The following is a 14,139-nucleotide window of genomic DNA, read 5'->3' as shown; positions in this document are numbered from 1 at the left end:
GGGCCCTCATAATCTTTAGAATACTGATGTACGCACCAGACGGAAAAACAAAAAATCATATATCCACAAGCACTCGAATAAATAGAATTAAAACACTTTGAAATGTTTTTCATATTAAAATGAGTAAGTTTCAATAAAAATGACAATGTAAATTGAATGTTATCATAACGAGTTTCCTTGAATTTCCTTTCTTCGGAGATCGCAGCAACGCGCTACGGGTAAGCTAGTGCTGGATAACGAAACACTTATAAGGTCCCAAAGGCGAGACCTATTGGCTATGCCAATGCTTGTTTTCAGTCTTGTCTGTGTAAAACCTTCCTTCTATTGAAGTGGTTTTGTAGTGACTTGGCTGTCATGCCACTGAAGGTAATCCAAACACTCTTTTAGTTAAGGAAGCAATGTATAGCATTACTAGAGCTGGAGTAATGAACCAGTTTTTTGTGCGCGTGCAAGGGAGCACCTTGCAGACATACCATGTGCTCTAAGAATGCAGCCACCTCAGCCTCGTGTGCAGGAGGAACCGGTGCATATATTTACAAGACAGATCGCCCTGCTTCCACCTCTGGAGCATGCACATCACGGCAGCACCAAACTATAGGCCCTGTACTTAGGTGAAGGGATACTGGAGGGCTGGATCTACATTCCCTGCTGCTATCCCAGCACCTTCATCCGGGAACTAAAAGTATTTACGTCTGAATTAGGAATCACACTTTGACCCAGGAACACTGCGTCCAAACCTGCATGGTTTCCCTTCATAGGGTGGCGCTTTGAAATGAGCCTTGTAGTAGACAGTATAGTCGGCCGCCATGAAGCTGACTAGGAGGGAGGGGGAGAAGGGAGGGGTTAGTGGGAGCAGAGAGCAGGGGGTGGAGGAGCATGGAAATAAAAGTGATTCGCACGCTGTAAAGCTTAATGAGCCATGACAGAAAGCCAGATGGCGGCTGCGCATGTTAACGCCAGCTTGAGGTCAGCATAAGCGTGTGGTAGCACTTTTAAAAGCCCACTTACTAAATGTCTCGCAGAGCAACGCATGCGCTGGCTCAGGCCAGACCTAAAAACGAGACATGGCCTCTCATGGGGACTGATGACTAGCTAGCTGGCATTTCTTGGGTAGGGCATCGAAGGAAAAAACAGCCTCAGATAACTTGTGTAGTAGTTATAGTGTATATTGCCATGGCATTTTGGATAGTACATTGCAGCCCATCTAATAGCTCACACAATTCCGTGGTGGGTGAGAGGCAGAGAAAAATTACTTTGCACCTACCAACACATTTCCTTTTCTTTAATGCAATATAAACACTTTTAAAGTGGAAAGGTGTGATAGAGAGATCAGTCTGGTCTCAGCAGCATGCTACTCACTATCATAATTTTGACTCTCGGCAATGTCAACCCAGCTTTCCACCCATCTGAGGCTGGTACAGTAAGTTCCATTACAATTGGTACCAGAAACATATACTACTATTTACAACGCATTGAAATTGTAAATTGTGTATAAAGTGATCTCATTATTATTGAAAAATATAATATTTACGTTGATTAAAAATAAAAACAAAATGGTTGCCAGAGGTCAGAAAGAAATTGCACGTACATACTGGAATAGTAGAGAAAACGAATCTGCTAGCATAACTGAATTTTTCACTCTCCCAGTGCCAGACAATCCCCAGGTCTGGTGTACTTGAAGAGGGCAGCGTTGTGGGGAACTAGAGATATTTGCAATGATGTGACACATCATAAAAAAGCAAAATTACTAACAGAATAAGATTAATACAACGTCTTCTCTTTCAAGCCTGAGCTGAGCTCCTTTAGAAGGTTGAACTCGTGAAAACTCTTTACCAACTCTCAAGAAGGAGAAACTAAAGTGTCCATCTGTTTTAAAAGCACAAAATAATTTTCTTCAGTAACGTTCGTTCGGATGAATATCAGAGCTCCTGATTCCTTGTATGAATGTCATTTACAGGTCCCAGAAAGACAGCTGAATCTTTTCACTATCTCTAGATGGCCCTGAAGTGGATGTCCATTGAGTTTGAAGTCTAAGAGAGACATCATATACTCTATATATTGCACAACTGACGTCAGTTTCGACCTGTTTCACTCCAATCTGCGAAGTGAAGGACGCAATGGCGAACCCAATGAAAAACTGCAAATAGAAAGCCATTCTCTAGAGTGAAGTTCGAAAGACAACAGGATCTGCAGGAGCTGTAGCATCCTTCATAAACAACATTACCGAAGATATTTAACTTGTTCCTCTAATGGGAACTCATTCTGGCAGATTCCTTGCATGCATTACTGAAGGATGAGGGCTGCAAATACCATTTTTCAAACCAAGAAACTTTAAAGGACAATTCTACCAAATTGGGATTGCACTCTGTCCTGCTCATTGAGTCATTAATGCCATCAAAAGGGTGTATTCAAGTCCAACAAAAAAAAACACTTTTAGAAAGGGGGCCCGAGGGAAGAATTTAGAGACCTGCGTGGATAGATTCCCCACCAACAACAATCTATCAAACCAAAGAATCTGCGGGTCTATCTGGGCTTAAAAAAGCTCAAGAGCACAGACAGTACAAGCTCATACCTCCCACTCAAACATGAGGGGAGTCCTTTAAAGAGGGAAGAATCCCATCACCCACCGAGGTGGCATGTAACATCATCTGGGATCTCCTCTTGGTTGCAATACCTAGCGCAACCAAGGGCTACAAACCCCTCACTGTGAGGGAGGAGCTCAGGGATGTTTTATTTGAGAAAAGATAAGGATCAACTAAAATTCAATAGAATTGAAGCAAACAAGGCATTTAGGGTAATGGTTGCAGTGTGTGTGCATGTGCAGCTCAGGAAATAATAACTGCACTAGTCCACAAATCAGGTCTACAAGTTTCAGCCATGATGATCAAGTTTCTGATCGTGGCCCTCCTCAGGACCTAGACATTAATTGCTACCTCGAAAAAGTGATACAAGTGTCAATAAAATTATATACATGTGGTTGGATTAGATACAACCTACACACTCTTGTGGTCTTGAATTGTAGAGATATCACAAGGATATAGATGTTGCCCATAGGTGTACGGGTGAACACCTCACCTCACATGGAAACTGCTCAGGACGTGAGGCAACGCTCTCTCCTTCGGTACCCATGTCAGGTCCGGGCTACCGACGAAGAGCAGGTTCTGTGCTCACTGTGCCACTGAATTCAAGATAGCCTGGCTGATGAGCGATAATACCCCGAAACAGGTCCGAGGATGCTGGTTTGTGGTCGAGGGAGGACCAGGCTTGGCAGTTTGAGCTTGACTGTTCTCATGAGAAGCAGGGTCAACACTGATTTGTATATGGCTGAGTCCAAAACGGGGTGGCATGCAAAAGAATGTTAAGTTAAACCCAGATCTTTAAATGGGGGTGAATGCTGGATGTGTTCACCATTCTGTCCATAATCGGTCGACTTTTGATTCGAAGCACCATCGCCACTCCCCTGCCGCCCCCCCCCCCCCCCGATACCCTGCGCCCCCTCGGAACAGTCGCTGGAGGAGCCAAGGAAAATAACGGACTGCTCTGTACCACAGTTGACTTAAACTCACACTGCAACTGAACATCTGGAACTGGCGGTGGTGCGCTACGGGTTTCTGGTTAAAAAACGCAGATGGTATTTTGGAAAGCCCCCATTTGGTTTCGGAAAATAGCCAAAAGGAGGGCAACTCAGCTGTCTGATGGGCTGAAGGACCAAGAACTACTCAGACGAATCAGACTTTTCTCTGGACCTTCTATGCTTCTTATTGAGCCAGGAGGATGAAAACTTGTGCTTCTTGTGCTTTCTCGGAGAACACTCCAGTGACCACTTCGGGATAGAGAATGGCTTGGTGGGAGTCTACCATCACTGCCTGCGCCCTCATGGTCTCGAGGCGCATTACAGCACACAGATTACAGGCCTTCGCGTCAGGGGAGACATGAGGTACACAAACAGACTGTATGGAGGTCTGTCACAGACACATGTTTTCAACAGGGGTTGCAGGGCTTGAAGCCCGAAAACTTTAGGGCTTATAGCCACAGAAAGTGAGGGGAAAAATGAGAAAAACAAAAAAGCAAAACTTCTGGAGCTACGGATTACACATCTGAGATGTGAAGGGAAAAATAAACGTTTGTCACCAACTCAGTGACGTCATATGTAGAAGAACCAAGTTATTTCCAGTTTGCTGTCTCCAGGCATGATGTTGCTCAGTGCCAACTCGAGCTAGTGAAAGCATTCTGCTACCAAAAAATCCTACGACCAGTCTAGTACTTGGGAGATGAGGCTGATAGAAGGAATCTTCAGAAGACAATATGCAGTAAAATTGTTCTGTCTACCAACATTGCCCTACGGTTAGTCTGAGGTATGGCAACAACCACAAATCTTCAAAACCGCACCATCAATGTTGTTGGGTTTGGTCTTGAGTCTAGGAATTATTGGGGGCATGGGACCAAAAATTGAAACTAAATGTGCAAAAACGCCCAGATATATTATTTATATGACTGGCAAAGTTGAAAAAAACATGTATTTTGCCACTTCCATCACATTATCCACAACCTGACAGAAACTGGGGTCATTCCAATTACATCAGATCCCCTAGCTGTCTAGCACTATTTAACACTACCCTCATGATGCTTTAAAACACTAACAGTAGTAGAAAAGGGAAGAAGTAGTAGAAGCCAGGTCGACTGACTGCATAATGCTTACGCAAGACAAAAGAGGGAACATATACTGTGCCCTAGCAAGAAGATACGCAATAATCTAGCCAAATGAAAGACCCTTTAAGTATAATACAATGGCCTGCTCTGAAGCACGAGACAATGGCACCCACTCTGTTTCATGCTCCGTTTTTTAATGTTTACTTAGTGTTGCTAATTAAAAAAACAATTTCAACCGGCGTGCTTTTTACAACCATATACTCAAACTCTAAACCCTGGCTACATTTCTATGCCAAAAACTGAATCCAAAATAAGACGCTAGAGTTAAACGTATTTCTGCCAATGTCATGACAAACAGTGGAAAATCACATGCTCCTTTGTTCTTCTCTCTACTAGGCACGGTCACCAATGACGGAGCCTATTAATAGGGTGGGATTTTGACCTCAGACCGACTTAATGCTTCCAGCGCGTGACTGCGGCTGAATCAGAGAGAAAGCAGGTCGAGAGGGCAAACGCACACCAGCAGCACAGCGGGCATAGATCCCTTCATGGTGTGAACTGAAATCTTCTCAAAAACATTTCTGTCCGATTTGGGGCACCCATCCTAGTCTGAATCAAAATAAAGACTACATCACTGTTCAGTGATGCAGCAGATGGGGTTCAGGATGGCGTTTACAGAGAATTGACAATGTGAATAAACAACCCCGCCCTTAAAACCCTTGCCAGGTTGTCTAGGCCAGTTCCAACCACACTGTCATCCAATATACGTCACACGTACATTTTTCCTGAGAACAGCGGAAGCCGCAGTGATCATGGCGACAGGCACACTGCAGACATCTCACCTAGCACTCTCCTTCACTCACCAGTAGGTGTCGGGAGAGCAACAATATGAGCATCATGGCTGAGTAGAATATCCATAAAACTGCTTCAGCTTCATGAAAAATTCAAGAAGTGAGTAGGAAGTCCTAATGGGTTGGGCGAGTTTGTTCCAGGAGGTACGCGAATGATTAGCCTCTCATTTAGTGGATGCAGGGTGTGTACACGAGTGAGAGTGATGCAGAGGTAAGTTTTCTGGTCGGTTGGTGGAGGTGAAGCCTGTGTTGTGCAGTGACTTGAATGCGTGAGAAGCTTGAACTGGCAGCAGGAGTCAGTGGAGCTCTCTGAGGAGTGGTGTACTGTGGGATCTCCACGAGAGGTCGAGGAGGTTGAATGGTTCGAAGTCTGTGAAGATGGGATGCCAGTGTATAGTGCGTTGCTGCAGTCGAATCTGCTTGTTATTAGGGCCTGCGTGATGGTAAGTCTGGTGTCAAGTGGAAGCCACTTGAAGACTTTACATAAGAAGTTGACAGCGTTGACTTGGGACTTAATGGTGGGGTTGGTGACCAGGATGAGGCCTAGATTCCTCACGTGGTCAGTTGGCGTGGATCAGAGTTCGGCAGGCCATTAGGTGGAGTCCTGAGGTGATCTCTTATTCCAGAAGATCAGTACTTCGGTTTTGTCTGTGTTGAGCTTGAGGCAGTTTTCTTTCATCCAATTAGCCACACAGATCATGCATTGTTTAAAGTTTGTCTTGGTGTTATGTCGCCTGAGAGGGAAAAAATTAGCTTGGTGTCGTCATTGTAGGAGAGGATGTTGATTCCATGGGAGCTAATGATATTAGCCAGAGGAGTCATGTACATCTTGAAAAATGTAGGGCTGATGATCCCAGTGGGACTCCGCAGATGAAGTCTCTGGGTTCTGATGTGAACAGCGTGAGCCTGACACATCAGCCTGGCACATTGCGTACTTTCAGCGGGAAAGGAAGCTATCCATTTGAGTGCAGGTTTTTGTAATCCTGCTCTGTGAAGTCGGGCGATGAGTGTGTGGTGGGAGACTGATGAAAGCAGCGGAGAGGTCGGGGAAGATAAAGACGGTGGTCTATCCACAGTCAAGGATTGTGCATATTTTGAGTGTTGCAATGAGGAGGGTTGTTTTAGTGATGCGATTGTTTTGTAATCCTTATAGTGAGCCGTCCAGGAGTTTGTGGAGTTGTCGGTGGTCAGAGGATTGTCTGTTGATGGTCGTCTCAATGACTTTGGCTGGGAAGAGGAGCTGCAAGATGGGTCGGTAGTTGCTGAGTACTTCGAGGTTGGCTGAGGGTTATTTGAGGTGGGCGGTGATTTCGGCGCTTTTCCAGCTATCTGGCAGGGAGGTTTTACTGATGGAAGTTAGTACAGCGAAGATTGTGGCACGTCCCAGATTGTAGATAAGATGGGGTAAGAGTAGGCGTGTGGTGAGCTGGGCTGGAGCTCACACCTAGGTGGACTGTCTTAATTATTCCTGCAGTGTCCTCGATGGATAGAGGTTTCCATGCTGTTTCTCGGGCGATTCTTTATTTCTTTTAAAGTTATTTGCACACTCTCTAGGACTCGCTGAGGTCAGAGTTGCGCCAGCTACTGTTCACTGGATTTTTTAGGTTTGGTGTTTTTCAGGGGTGCCAGGGTATTGGCGTAGGTGGTGATCCAATTGTTGAAGTTGTTTGTGTCATTGATGTGATCTGGGTAGCTTATCCAGTTAGGCAAGTCACGTTAGTCACAATGCAATGAGTCTCAAGAGGACAAACCACATCTCTGAATGATAAATCCGCAGACACACTAGTTATAATTGGAACTTGAATGGAGGTGACTACCTCCATTTAAGTCATTATGGACACTGATTCCTGTCCAAGACATTGATGTGTTTGCCTAATTGTAGGAATTGCACCTTTTCTGAGTGGTCTCCACAAATATTTCACCTTTTGCTAGACCCTACACCTTTGTTGGCTTTAGAACTCAGTGCACTTTAACCCTGCTAAACAGAAGGAAAAGTTCTTGTGCTCCCCCTTCAAACACAGCTGAATTGGCTTTTTCTTAATTGACACACACAACTTTCATACAAGACCCTAGTATATGGTGTAGAAAGAGTGCCCAGGCCCTGGAAGTTACATGCCATTAGTGGACTGCAGTACAGACTGTGCCATCCACTATATTGGAAGTACAAACATGGCTCCAGGCCTATCATGTGTAACCTGACTGTTGTAGTGTAAAACTGCAGTGCAACTAGTTCAAATAGCCCTTTATAACAAGTAAAACTTCCCTTTTAAATACTAAGTTACCCCAAGGTAGACCTTGTAGGCCACAAGGCAAGGCAAACAGTATTTAAAAGTGGGACAAGTAGAAAAGTAATGTTACCATGTCCCTGCAGAAATAAGGTCCAAAAAGCTATTTTCTCTGTGACAGGCCTAACCTTCATATATAGAAAACCAGAGTACATATTATTATACTAATACTGTATACCTGGAATGGGCCTAACAAGAAAAATAATAAAACAACAATTTTTCACAGTTATTAAAAATTCAATTCAATGATTATGTTGGATGTTTAATAAATATTAAGGGAAATGAACATTTAGGAAGTAACCTTTTACCAGACTGAACAGTTGGAAGGCTAGCTAGTATAAGCATCTGCCAGCCCTCGGAATGTGGTCAGTCTTTGATAGGTTTGAAATGCCTCCCAGGAGCAAACAATAGATTGGACTGAATGGGAAGAGCTGATTCCCTTGAACCCCACAGAATATGCAGGGTGGGAACCGTGAGTCGCTTTTTGATATCATAATGTCAACTTCTGCTTGACATGCCAGTTGCACCATATTTAACTTGGGGCACACCTAAAAGGGAGAGAACAGGATGCCATGGCAATTATTGTGGATCCCCTGTTACGTTGCTGAGGGACCCTGCTTTTCCAGACGTCTCCCCACAAATTTCAGAACTTTCCATTACAGAAATGTGAGGAAAATGTGGGGGGCTTTAAGTCAAAGTTTGCAGGAAGTTCTGGGAACAAAAACCTGGTGAGAGCCATGCAAGTCACCCCACGTTGGAATCCCCCAGGTTTCTAGTTATCAAAAATTTGCAAGTTTGCTAGGTTTCCCTAGGTGCCACTGAGCTCGGGGCCCAAAAATCCACACATACCTCGCATTAGATTAAAAGGGTCAGTTTCAACTGAAAAATGTGGAGCATCTATGTTGTGTTGTGGGCCGTTTCCTGTTATGAGCACTAGGCCTACCCACACATTTGAAGTACCATTTGTATCGTCAGTCATGTGGGAACATCGACTAGTAGAACATTTATTATTACCATTTAGATTTTGCTGCATTTGTGCCTTGTAAATGTAAGTGCCTAAGAAAAAGACATTATGAAAAATAACCCCTATGTCATGGACATGCTAGTACGGGTACCCCCAAATTCAAATATGTGCAAATAGCCACTGCTCCTAAACTCCATATTTAGTACCCATTTCAGATTTACATAGATTTCCTTGATATCCATTTTCCACTCTACATATTTCACCATATGAATTGGTCTATATTCAGTATATAATGAAAACAACTGTGCAGTGCAGTTCAGTTCAGTTGTTGGCTCTGGATACCTTGAGTTCTTGAAGAACCTACAAACCTCATAACCCCGCAATCAGAAGAGTCTGGCAAACTTAATAGTATATTGCTTTTGTAGATTGGCCATCGTGACCAAACATTCCAGATTAAAACGTGGTCATAAAAAGCCATTTATTTCCTACTCATTTTCAATATTTCTTTATTTCAACAGTTCGTTTATTTGGGAAAACTGAGTGATCTACACATGACTCCTTACTGAATTTGGAATTGTGTCCACTTTAAAGAAATCTAAAGCTTTCCTGGATCATGGGTTTCACTCTGGTTTCCATCACAAACCTGGAAACATGCGGAGAGCACAAAAAATATGAAAAATGGGCTACCTCTTTGAAAAGTGCCAAAACTGTGGTAAAAATATGTTTTTTTAATTCAGCTCTGCATGTTCCTGAAAGCTGGTGAGTTTAGCACAGCAAACTGTCTGTTGATGCAATTTTTTTGGGGAAAAAAAAAAGATCAGTTTTATCCGGAGCACTTTTACTCCTATTTTTTCCCCCAAAACTCAAAATGTAGCAATATTTTGCAAATTTTCTCGGTCTCCTCAAAGGGAATCCACAAACTCTAGTCACCTTGAGAATCCCCAAGATGTTGGAAAAAAGGGCACAAATTTGGCATAGATACTTTATGTGGACAAAAAGTTATGGAGCCCTAAAAGCAGGAGCTACCACAAACAGCCAAAAGAAAGGGCTCCACACTGGGCAGTGGAAGCCCCAGCAGTTAAGGGATTAACTTGTCACCTTTTGTATAGGCAGTTTCTTTTCGTTAAGGCTTTCTACATGACATTTTCCTGTAGCAGGCAAAAACGACTGACTTGGCAAGTGCAAATAGTTATTTCGTTCCACAAAAGGGCACGATCCTGTTTGCAAGATTTCAGTGCATATGCATGCTTTTTTTTTCTCAATGTTTTTAGGCCACATTAAGTTAAGCAATATAAAAACCCATATAGGGATTTCTTCGTTTTTTTTTTTACAAATGCTAACTCAATCCGAATAAGCAGCACTTTGAAGCATAGAATTATCAACCTTTTTCCCAGCATTTAACTTAAAATCACACAACCATAGGGGCTGGAAATAGGGGTGCAGAGGCTGCTGCAACACCCCCATAAATAACCATAGTGGAGTTCAGAAAGTAAATCAGTAGCAAAGATACCTTTCTATTTTGTTTTTATCTAGTCAAATTTGCTACAAGTTCAAAGACAGAGGTTAAATGTCAGATTGCCCTTTAGCCAAAGTTTGCAGTGGAGACTGGTGTTTACTTTTCCTTCTCTGACTACAAATTCAGCAAGCTATGAAAAGTGAACTATGAGGCAATCTACTGTACACATCTTTCAAAATATATAAGCATATATAAGCACTTTTTTGTAATTCTGAAGAGTTATGGAAGCTAAGGATTTTAATCAATGTAGCAAGAATGCCATGAGCCCTGTTGCAAGCAAGACAAGAAAAAGGGTCCATTTGAAAGCTGTGGGGTAGTAAAATACATCCACTGTCATAGTTCTATGGGCCTTCAGGGCTCTGGGCCACAGTGCTGCTGCATCATTGGTAGCTGCACTCCTATTTTTAATAGGATAAAAATAAATTAAGACACTTTACTTAGTGATGTGTAAATGATAGTCACTGAAATCCGATTTCCATACACGGGTTTGTGCACTATAAGTTTATCAGCAGAATTAAGGCTGTAAAAATGAAGTGGCCACTTCAATGGGAAATATGGTGTCTGTAATTGATAGTGCGTTATCACACCATACAATAGTAATATATATGCACCAGTGTGCCCCAAAATGCACCACCAACTACAAACCGCACCCCTCCTTCTCTCCTCCTGACTGTGCGTCACTCATTTGATACTTTTGTTCTTACTTGGATTTCTCACATTCCCTACAACTTCATTGAGGTAACATCGATGGCAGAACCCCCACTCTGAAAATTGTTCCAGAACTACTGCACACAACCCGCTGTAACTTTTTATAAACAACGTAAATCCTACCGATGACGTATCTGTAAAAATCAATCACCTGAGCACTAGTAGCCATACCTGGAAAAACCGCCGCCGGGATTTCGTTGTGTATATCTGTAATTCTGCACTGACAGGCTGTTATGTTGTGAAATACATGTATATCGCTTTAACACTGTTCATTCCATATTCCATTCCGAGTGTTCCTACTAGATGTATTCTAATGTGTTCGAGTTACTCCTGACTGCTAACCTGTCTGGCTGTGTACCTGCTCCGCTATTATATTAAATCCACTTTCTACTTAATTGATGTGTGGTTCATCAATTCAACACAGGCCTATATATTAAACTATTTGAAGACTTCAGACGCCTTATCAAAACACCTACTTCCTGGAGTGCCTCACTTAGTTCTGGAAAGTTTGCCTTTGTAGTTGTCTGATGTACACAAGGATAAGTTTTCATATGAACAACGTTACAAGGTCAGTGGATGGCTTCCCAGTTATTAAGGCTTGCTTTTGGGAGCAACTATTTTTTTCAACTTTGTGAAGGGGGCGAACCACGCAAGTTTCTTGGTTTTAAGTCAGTTGCAAAATTGAGCTTGAAAAACATGCAGATTTGTCGTTCCAGTAGAATTTATTTCCTTTCAGAAAAAAACAAAAATGAGTGCAAAGCCATGAAAAGCCACCACACATGGACAACTCAGTTCTGGAAAGTTTGCCTTTGTAGTTGTCTGATGTACACAAGGATACGTTTTCATATGAACAACGTTACAAGGTCAGTGGATGGCTTCCCAGTTATTAAGGCTTGCTTTTGGGAGCAACTATTTTTTTCAACTTTGTGAAGGGGGCGAACCACGCAAGTTTCTTGGTTTTAAGTCAGTTGCAAAATTGAGCTTGAAAAACATGCAGATTTGTCGTTCCAGTAGAATTTATTTCCTTTCAGAAAAAAACAAAAATGAGTGCAAAGCCATGAAAAGCCACCACACATGGACAACTCACTGAATTAGCTCAAACTACCAAATATGCTGACATTCTTCTATCAAACACCTAGCTTATCGTGCATGAATGAGTTGAGCTTGTACTTCATACTATTAACCCACCCCACCTGCCACCCTCCTAGCCGAGTGGAATTACTCTAATTGATCACTTACCATGCATGCCAACAGACCTATTCAGGCATGAGACAACCGATTTTAGAAATCAAAAAATGGCTTTATTTTAGCTAAATTTGCCTCCATTTAAATATATGGCAATGGGTAAAATACATTCACCTGATTTATTTTTCAAAGTCTCCCACTTTCCAGTTGTAAAATGTTGGCATACATGACTAACCGACTCTGGCGTGTTAGCAGATTTACAATGGGGAAGTTGTCTCTGTGTGGCAGCTTCCTTTTTGAGAATCGTGGAGGGTTACCGCATGAAGGCAGATAGTATTTTAGGTTACCTCTGCATGCTTCCTGAGGTCTTCTCAGATGTCGACAATTTTTATTTTTTTAAAGCAGCACCTATGCCTTTTAAGGGACATGTGATATTTTATAATAAAACGCTGATAACCAGAGGATGACAGAGACCAGTCCCTCGCACATCTCAATCACTGTGTAAAATGCCGGATAGCTCATTAATATTGTGAGGTAGGTGGAAATCTAACTCCCTCCCTCACGAACTGTGATGCAAATATTAAGTATATCAGTCACATTGAAAAATGCATGGCAGGTCGCTCCCTGTCAAAGAGTAAAAACACCAACTGATTTGCGACTTGCCTCATCGAAACATAAGGGTCTTAGGTCCAGACATATCAAAGGTTTCCACCCATTCTGTGTCTATGGGAAAATGTGTTCATACATATGGCCCTTAGTCACTAAATAACATCTCTTGAAGGTGTATAGCAATTCCACATTTCTACTCTCTGAAATTCTGAATGCATTAGCAGACTAACTTGCTATCCCAAATCAGTACATCTTAACATATTTTTTCCACACCCAATTGGGATTCTGTTGTTTAAATACAGTACCTTCATCAATATCTGGAGGCAATCCACCCACAAAGACCTTGCGGGAATACCGCTCCACTCGCTCTCCATTCTGATGTGGAAAACAGTGAGGGGATCCCAATCCACTGTGCAGAGTTTGTTCCCCACGACCATCATCCAAAAACCCATCTTCCATTGGAAATAGGGATGACTGACCTGATGCGGAAGAGAATAACCAAAATATTAATAAACATAAGGAAAGGCCCCATAGGACAATGTACTTATACGTATCTAAAGAACACTTTTGGTGCATGACAAACCCGTTTATTAGTCCGCTTCAACATTGGGGCATCTATGTTAAGTGGCATAGTTTGAATACAGCATAAAGATAGTGCAAAATGTCATCATTTACAGCCTCGCTTTCTAAATCGTGCATCGACAATTGAGTGTTTTCCTTCCATGGGTTTCTCCCACAACTTTGCGTGTCATAATGCAGCATCCACTATTAATATCCAACAGAAAAGGGCGGACTGGAAAAAAATTACTTTGATACACAAAAGTTAAAACTGCATCACGCCGGCCAGTACCAACTCCTTTAAATGAAAGAACTGTCTCCTCACACCCAAAGACGAGCCTTCTAGTATGTCCTCTTCATGAAGAAGGTATGCACATTTCAATTCCTGAATGTAAAACACGGGAAAATTCATGGAAACTAAGAGTTTTAACCTCTTTAAGCACGGGTATCGTTGTGCAATGGAAATGTAACTAGTGGCAACAGATTTGAGGTTCAGAATTCAATTCAGGGAGAGGTTTATGTTGAACTATTTATAACCAGCAACAAATTATTAAGGATGCAATGGATTGCACTAACAAGCAGGTTTCGAATTTGTATAGTAGTTCATGTAAATTGGATTATAGAATTGTTTATTGGAAAAGTGCAAAAACCTATTGCACAGGGGAGTGTATAACTATCTTGCGACAAACCTACATGCACGTATTCATATGGCAATATAAATGATCCTTGAAAAGTGAAGTTCTACTTTGTATGTTAATGTAAATATAAAAGTGCTTCTGCAACAATTATAAGTTTGACAAGCTGTGGCCACTA

The 14,139-nt window shown here is 42.2% G+C and overlaps 1 protein-coding gene across 2 annotated transcripts in view; it reads right to left on the bottom strand.

Moving 5' to 3' along the window:
• The window catches only part of CPEB4 (cytoplasmic polyadenylation element binding protein 4), a 253,854-nt gene that overhangs the window by 41,822 nt on the left and 197,893 nt on the right, over positions 1-14,139 (bottom strand). For both annotated transcript variants that reach the window (XM_078653023.1, XM_078653024.1), the window contains one exon: positions 13,074-13,247. In XM_078653023.1, coding sequence (XP_078509149.1) covers positions 13,074-13,247 — 174 coding nt within the window. The remainder of the gene's footprint in view (positions 1-13,073; positions 13,248-14,139) is intronic.

This window comes from Lissotriton helveticus, chromosome 7 (genome assembly GCF_964261635.1).
Source record: "Lissotriton helveticus chromosome 7, aLisHel1.1, whole genome shotgun sequence".
Classification (NCBI taxonomy): Eukaryota; Metazoa; Chordata; class Amphibia; order Caudata; family Salamandridae; genus Lissotriton; species Lissotriton helveticus.
Note: the sequence above shows the minus strand (reverse complement) of the source record. Positions and strands in the feature narration are given on the sequence as shown.